General features: G+C 48.3%; 1 protein-coding gene across 1 annotated transcript in view; it reads left to right on the forward strand.

The window, feature by feature from the left end:
- Positions 1–8,075, forward strand: part of LOC311123825 (glutamate receptor 1-like) — a gene marked incomplete at both ends in the record, with an annotated part of 105,709 nt that overhangs the window by 86,548 nt on the left and 11,086 nt on the right. The window contains 2 exons of the mRNA XM_084198050.1: positions 6,152–6,350; positions 6,571–6,818. Of these exons, the coding sequence (XP_084054176.1) occupies positions 6,152–6,350; positions 6,571–6,818 (447 nt within the window). The remainder of the gene's footprint in view (positions 1–6,151; positions 6,351–6,570; positions 6,819–8,075) is intronic.

The following is an 8,075-nucleotide window of genomic DNA, read 5'->3' on the forward strand; positions in this document are numbered from 1 at the left end:
ATGAAACTGTGGGTTTGCACAACTGAAGGATTTCTGTCTCAGGGAAGCTGTCTCAGGGAAGCTCATCTGCGTGCTCGTCATCCTCACCAGTGTCTTGACCTGACTGCAGTTCGGCATCGTAACCGACTTCAGTGGGCAAATACTCACCTTCGATGGCCACTGGCACTCTGGAGAAGTGTGCTCTTCACGGATGAATCCCGGTTTCAACTGTACCGGGTAGATGGCAGACAGCATGTATGGCGTCGTATGGGCGAGCGGTTTGCTGATGTCAACATTGTGAACAGAGTGCACCATGATGGCAGTGGGGTTACGGTATGGGTAGGTATAAGCTACGGACAAAGAACACAATTGCATTTTATTGATGGCAATTTCAATGCACAGAGATACCGTGATGATATCCTGAGGCCCTGCCATTCATCTGAGGTCCTGCCATTCATCTGCCGTCATCACCTCATGTTTCAGCATGATAATGCACGGCCCCATGTCAAAAGAAGGATTTCTACACAATTCCTGGAAGCTGTAAATGTCCCAGTTCTTCCATGGCCTGCATACTCACCAGACATGTCACCCATTGAGCATATTTGGGACGTTCTGTACATGTACGACAGCGTGTTCCAGTTCTCGCCAATATCCAGCAACTTCGCACAGCCATTGAAGAGGAGTGGGACAACATTCCACAGGCCACAATCAGCAGCCTGATCAACTCTATGCGAAGGAGATGTGTCGCGTTGCATGAGGTCACACCAGATAATGACTGGTTTTCTGATCCACACCCCTACTTTTTATTTTTAAGGTATCTGTGACTAACATATGCATATCTGTATTCCCAGTTGAAACAAACAAGAAATAAGACAAAAAAAAAACAGAAAACTTGAGCGTGCATAACTATTCAACCCCCCAAAGTCAATACTTTTGCAGCAATTACAGTGGCAAGTCTCTTGGGGTATGTCTCTATAAGCTTGGCACATCTAGCCACTGGGATTTTTGCCCATTCTTCAAGGCAAAACTGCTCCAGCTCCTTCAAGTTGGATGGGTTCGGCTGGTGTACAGCAATCTTTAAGTCATACCACAGATTCTCAATTGGATTGAGGTCTGGGCTTTGACTAGGCCATTCCAAGACATTTAAATGTTTCTCCTTAAACCACTTGAGTGTTGATTTAGCAGTATGCTTAGGGTTATTGTCCTGCTGGAAGGTGAACCTCCGTCCCAGTTTCAAATCTCTGGAAGACTGAAACAGGTTTCCCTCAAGTATTTCCCTGTATTTAGCGCAATCCATAATTCCTTCAATTTTGACCAGTTTCCCAGTCCCTGCCGATGAAAAACAGCCCCACAGCATGATGCTGCCACCACCATGCTTCACTGTGGGGATGGTGTTCTCGGGGTGATGAGAGGTGTTGGGTTTGTGCCAGACATAGCGTTTTCCTTGATGGCCAAAAAGCTCAATTTCAGTCTCATCTGACCAGAGTACCTTCTTCCATATGTTTGGGGGAGTCTCCCACATGCTTTTTGGCAAACACTTTTTTCTTTAAGCAATGGCTTTTTTCTGGCCACTCTTCCGTAAAGCCCAGCTCTGTGGAGTGTACGGCTTAAAGTGGTCCTATGGACAGATACTCCAATCTCCGCTGTGGAGCTTTTCACTTCACCAATTTGGACTATTTTGTGTTTGTCCATTACATTAAATCCAAATAAAAATCCATTTAAATTACAAGTTGTAATGCAACAAAATTAAAAAATGCCAAGGGGGATGAATACTTTTGCAAGGCACTGTATGAACTGTAACCCAGTAAAATCTTAGAAATTGTTGCATGTTGCGTTTATATTTTTGTTCAGTGTATTTTATATTTTGTGATCTTGCTGCAGACCCCCTGCAGGACTTTGGACCCCACTTTGAGAACCACTGCTGGACAGTATGGGGTTACATGGGGTTTATGTGTTGGACAAGTGATGATTGATTAGTACTAATTAGACTGTTCATAGACAAGAGAGCGAAGGAGAGGATGAGATGGAGGGAGAGAGAAAATAGAGAGTGAGGAGGGTGAGAGTGTTAGGAAGAGAGAGAGAGAGAGAGAGAGAGAGAGAGAGAGAGAGAGAGAGAGAGAGAGAGAGACATACAGACAGACAGACAAAGAGAGAGAGAGACAGACAGTCAGAGAAATGATACATGATACAAGATACCAAGACAGACACAGCTGGACAGACAGGCAGACATGCAGACAGATCCTGCTCTTTCTAAAGCCTGCTCAATAATTCACAGGCTAAACAGTGGTAGGTCTCCACACACACACACACACACACACACACACACACACACACACACACACACACACACACACACACACACACACACACACACACACACACACACACACACACACACACACACAGGCACACACACACGCTCCCTCTTCTCTTTCACTCATACCCCTTTCTTTCCCTCTTTTCTCAGGTCTTCTAACTCTTTCATCATCCTCCCATCTTCTCTCTTCTCTTCTCTCCTAAAATGTGTTTTTTTTCCTCTTGTTCAATCTCTCCTTCCTTTTAATGTTCTACTTCACTAACTGCAGGAAGACTGAACCCTTTTTGTTTCACTTCAGCTTATTTTTGATCACATAAAAGCTCCCCATCTCTCTCTGTCTTGTACTCTCTCTGTCCTGTACTCTCTCTGTCCTGTACTCTCTCTGTCCTGTACTCTCTCTGTCTGACGTACCAGAGAGGAGAATAGTGCGTAACAGAGATACACTTAATCGTTGGTGCTCAGTAGTGCTCTTCTGAGGCAGAGGGATAGAGGTACAGGCCAAATGGTACCATGTTCCCTATATGGCCTATCACATGGCCCTGGTCAGAAGTAGTGCACTATAAAAGGAATAAGGTGCCATTTGGGACACAGAGAAAGGTCCTGGGGGAATTGACTTCCAGCAAATCAGTGGTTGGTTTTTGAAACGCCCTTTACGAACTGTTTAAGAGACTGACGGTCTGGGTTTGGTAGCACTCCAGTCCTCCCTGCCATAATAAGCAACCAAGGACATGGAAATCCTATTATATCCCAGAGAAATAGAAGAGCAGTAAATGTAAGTAACCTAATCTATATTCCTTTAACTGTTAGCTCCGTGGGTATTGTCTGCAATAATCCGGTACGGCCCGTACCTGCTCCCCTCACCAAGCCAGTGGTGCGTGTTCCCAGTCCCGTAAGAGGAGTCCCACAGGTCTGGTGCGAGGAGCAGGAACGGGCCGGGCCGGACTGGGGACACGCACCACAGGTCTGGTGCGAGGAGCAGGAACGGGCCGGGCCGGACTGGAGACACGCACCACAGGTCTGGTGCAATGAGCAGGCACATGCCGGGCCGGACTGGAGACACGCACCACAGGTCTGGTGCGAGGAGCAGGTACGGACCTTACCGGACTGGGAGCACGCTCCACTGGCTTGGTGCGAGGAGCAGGTACGGGCCGTACCGGACTGGGAACACGCACCACTGGTTTGGTGCGAGGAGCAGGTATGGGCCGTACCGGACTGGGAACACGCGCCACTGGTTTGGTGCGAGGAGCAGGTACGGGCCGTACCGGACTGGGAACACGCGCCACTGGTCTGGTGCGAGGAGCAGGCCGTACCGGACTGGGAACACGCACCACTGGTTTGGTGCGAGGAGCAGGTATGGGCCGTACCGGACTGGGAACACGCGCCACTGGTTTGGTGCGAGGAGCAGGTACGGGCCGTACCGGACTGGGAACACGCGCCACTGGTTTGGTGCGAGGAGCAGGTACGGACCTTACCGGACTGGGAGCACGCTCCACTGGCTTGGTGCGGGGAGCAGGTACGGACCTTACCGGACTGGGAGCACGCTCCACTGGCTTGGTGCGAGGAGCAGGCACAGACCTTACCGGACTGGGAACACGCACCACTGGCTTGGTGCGGGGAGCAGGTACGGGCCGTACCGGACTGGAGACACGCACCACTGGTTTGGGGCGAGAAGCAGGCACGAGGCGTACCGGACTGGGAACCGGCGCTGGAGGTCTACGACTGTACCAGTCCTTTACTCTCCGCGCCCAATCCTCCTCCAGTGAGGACTCCTCCGGGAGCCCCCACGTCGTCATCCTCCGACTCCTCAGTATAAAACTGTTCCCATTCCTGTTCCCATGGTCGTAGGGACTCAACCTGGAACTCCACCGGGTGCAGTGGTCGGGGCTCTTCTCTCTCGATCCCCGACCACCCCTTTAGCCCACCCAAATAATTATCTTGGGGCTGCCTCTCGGGCTTCCTCCTCGGCCGGCGCCGTCGGTGTCGCCGTTGCTCCTCTCTTACCCGGGCTTCCTCTGTCTGTTCCCAAGGACGGCAATCCATCCCAGCCTGGATCTCCTCCCATGTCCAAGATCCCTTACCATCCAGGATCTCCTCCCATGTCCAGGATGTCTGCTCCTGGCCACGCTTCTTGGTCCTCGTTTGGTGGGATCTTCTGTGACGATCGTTGAGAAACGGGTCGGACCAAGGTGCAGCGTGAAAAGCGTACATGTTTATTCACCCAATAAACATACAAACCAAAACAAGAAACAACGTAACGTGAAGTCCAAAGGGCTATACACACACACAAGCCTAACAGGAACAAGATCCCACAATACACAGTAGGCAATAGGCTACCTAAGTATGATCCCCAATCAGAGACAATGAGCGACAGCTGCCTCTGATTGGGAATCATACCTGGCCAGACATAGAAATAGAAAAACTAGAACCTAAACATAGAATGTCTAACATAGAATTCCACACCCTGACTCAACAAACAAGAGTTCTATAGGTCAGGGCGTGACAACACTGTATTTCTGATCAATTTGATGTTATTTTAATGGACAATTGTTTTTATTTCCTTTCAAAAACAAGGAAATTTCTAAATGACCCCAAACTTTTGAACGGTAGTGTAGGTAAATTGCAGTTGGTCCAGAACAAAGCAGCACGTATCGCACTTAGGAAAAGTGTCAGTAACATGCATGTCAGTCTCTCCTGGCTCAAAGTTGAGGAGAGTTTGACTACGTCACTATTGGTCTTTGTGCGAGGTATTGATGTGTTGAAGGTACCAAACTGTCTGTTCAAGCAGTTGGCACACAGTACAGACACTCATCAGGACAACACAAGGCATGCAACCAGAGGTCTTTCACAGTCCCCAGGTCCAGAACAGAGGCTGGGAAACACACCGTATTAAATAGAACCATGACTACATGGAACTCTCTGCCACCCCAGGTAACTCAAGCTGGCAATAAAACCAGTTTGAAACAGATAAAAGAACACCTTACTGCACAAAGGGGGCTGTGAAGAGACACAGCCATTTTATATATATTGTATTGTAATTTGCACTGTACTATGTATTAGACCTAGATATTGTGTGTATGTACTGATATGTGGGCTATGTGTGACGTTTTAAGTTTATGTATTTCAGTCCTTGACTAATAATGTTCTTTACGATGTATTATGTCATGTTTGATGTGGACCCAAGGAAGAGAAGCTGCTGCTTTTGCAGCGGTTAATGGGGATCCTAATAAAATACCAAATACCAAAATGACAGCTGTGACCTCCTCTTCCTCCTCTCATTATTAATCACCACCAATTAATGTTTGTGGATCCGTGAAACACACTGTCAACTTCCTTAAGGTGAGATGAATCTGGTGTAGTTCCTTTGTGATGCTCTGTTATCTTGTCTCAGCACATTTAACACAGCTCTCCCAGAGCCTTGATGGAAGTACAGTATGGGGGAGGCAGCGGGTGCATCCCAAATGGCACCCTATTCCCTATATATGGTCCCTGGTCAAAAGTAGTGCACTACTGTATAAAGGGAATACGGTGCCGTTTGGGACACAGCCAGGGTGTCTGTTGATGAGACAGAGACCTGCTGTTCTGTAGGGAGTGGGGCTGGAGGATGGATAATGTAATATGACGCTAGATAGGTCAGAGTCATGTGACAGGCAGAGGCTTTGGTTTGGTTTGTTGTAATGTATATGCAACTGAATGAGGTCTATCCTAATGGAGAGTTATGCAGATGAGTTTATTTTTGTAGGTCTCCCTTATGTCCTTCTCCCTTCAAGTCTAGCTGGGCGTATCCTAGGGGTTGTGTGTGTAGGTACGTATGTAGGCCTGTCTCTAACTCCTGTCTCCGGGTGTTTTTCCCTCTAGGTCTCTGTCAGGGCGAATAGTGGGTGGCGTGTGGTGGTTCTTCACCCTCATCATCATCTCATCCTATACGGCCAACCTGGCTGCTTTCCTCACGGTGGAGAGGATGGTTTCCCCCATAGAGAGTGCTGAGGACCTGGCTAAACAGACTGAGATCGCCTACGGAACACTGGATGCTGGTTCCACCAAAGAGTTCTTCAGGGTGAGACCTGTGGTTTAGTCATAGACACACACCTGTTTGACTAGCATGTACATGCAGTTTACACACACACACACACACACACACACACACACACACACACACACACACACACACACACACACACACACACACACACACACACACACACACACACACACACAGACACACACACAGATCCCCCTCCCCCCACACACAATCCTAACCCCTCCTCTCTCCCCAGCGGTCTAAGATTGCAGTGTTTGAGAAGATGTGGTCGTACATGAAGTCGGCCGACCCCTCAGTGTTTGTGAAGACCACAGACGAGGGAGTGATGAGGGTCAGGAAGTCTAAAGGGAAGTACGCCTACCTGTTAGAGTCCACCATGAACGAGTACATCGAGCAGAGGAAACCCTGTGACACCATGAAGGTCGGGGGGAACCTGGACTCTAAAGGATACGGCATCGCCACGCCCAAGGGCTCCTCCCTCAGGTAATAACGTGTAACTACACCTCTGCCTCGGAGCTCGAAATGGCTTAGGCATCTTTTTTTGCATGAATGTTGTTTTTATGGAGATACTGGATGCATTCCAAATGGCACCCTTTTCCCTATATTGTGCACTACTTTTGACCAAGGCCCACAGGGTTCTGGTCAAAGGTAGTGGACTATGTAGGGAATAGGGTACCATTTGGGATGCAACCACTATAAACATCAAACACTTGGCCCTGTATGACACACTGTTTTATCAGTGTCATAAGCAGCATGCATGACCTAATGTTAAAAGGTGTCTTTATATTTTCACCATGGCATTTTGACGTAAACTCTATGACTACAATCTTAGAAACAAAGGTGCTCTCTAGAACCTAAAATGGTTCTTTGGCTGTCCCCATAGGAGAGCCCTTTGAATAACCCTTTTTGGCTACAGGTAGAATCCTTTTTGGTTCCATGTAAAATCCTTTCCACAGAGGGTTCTACATGGAACCCAAAAGGGTTCTCGTATTGGGACAGCCGAATAACCATTTTAAGTTCCAGAGAGTACCTTTTTTTCTAAGACTGTAGTCATAGAGTACCGTTTGAAACACTTTTTCTAAGTGTGTACTGTAGAGCTGAATATCTCTGTCTGTGTAACCTCTATGACTACTGCAGAGCAGTATATCTATGTGTCTGTGTAACCTCTATGAGTATTGCAGAGCTGTATATCTCTGTGTCTGTGAGAGCTGAAGCCTTGCTAAGCCCTTGACATCCACCACCTGGGGTTTGGTCAGGCTGACCGGACTCTGAGTGCTTACAGAAGTTGTCTGTGGAAATCTGACCCTCCCCTTTCTTTCCTCCTTCCTTCAGAAACACTAGTTCTCCTCTCCTTTATACTCCTCTACTCCCCTCGACTCTCCTTTCTTCTCTTCTCTGTTCTCCTCTGTTCTCCTCTCTTCTCTGTTCTCCTCTCTCCTCTCTTTTCCTCTCTCTTCTGTTCTCCTCTCTCCTCTCTCCTCTCTCCTCTCTTCTCCTCTCTCCTCTGTTCTCCTCTCTCCTCTGTTCTCCTCACCTATGATCTCCTCTCTCCTCTGTTCTCCTCTGTTCTCCTCTCTCCTCGGTTCTCCTCTGTTCTCCTCACCTATGATCTCCTCTCTCCTCTGTTCTCCTCTGTTCTCCTCTCTCCTCGGTTCTCCTCTGTTCTCCTCACCTATGTTCTCCTCTCTCCTCTGTTCTCCTCTGTTCTCCTCTCTCCTCGGTTCTCCTCTGTTCTCTTCA

Source organism: Coregonus lavaretus, assembly GCF_964263955.1.
Source record: "Coregonus lavaretus genome assembly, contig: HAP1_SCAFFOLD_426, whole genome shotgun sequence".
Lineage (NCBI taxonomy): Eukaryota > Metazoa > Chordata > Actinopteri > Salmoniformes > Salmonidae > Coregonus > Coregonus lavaretus.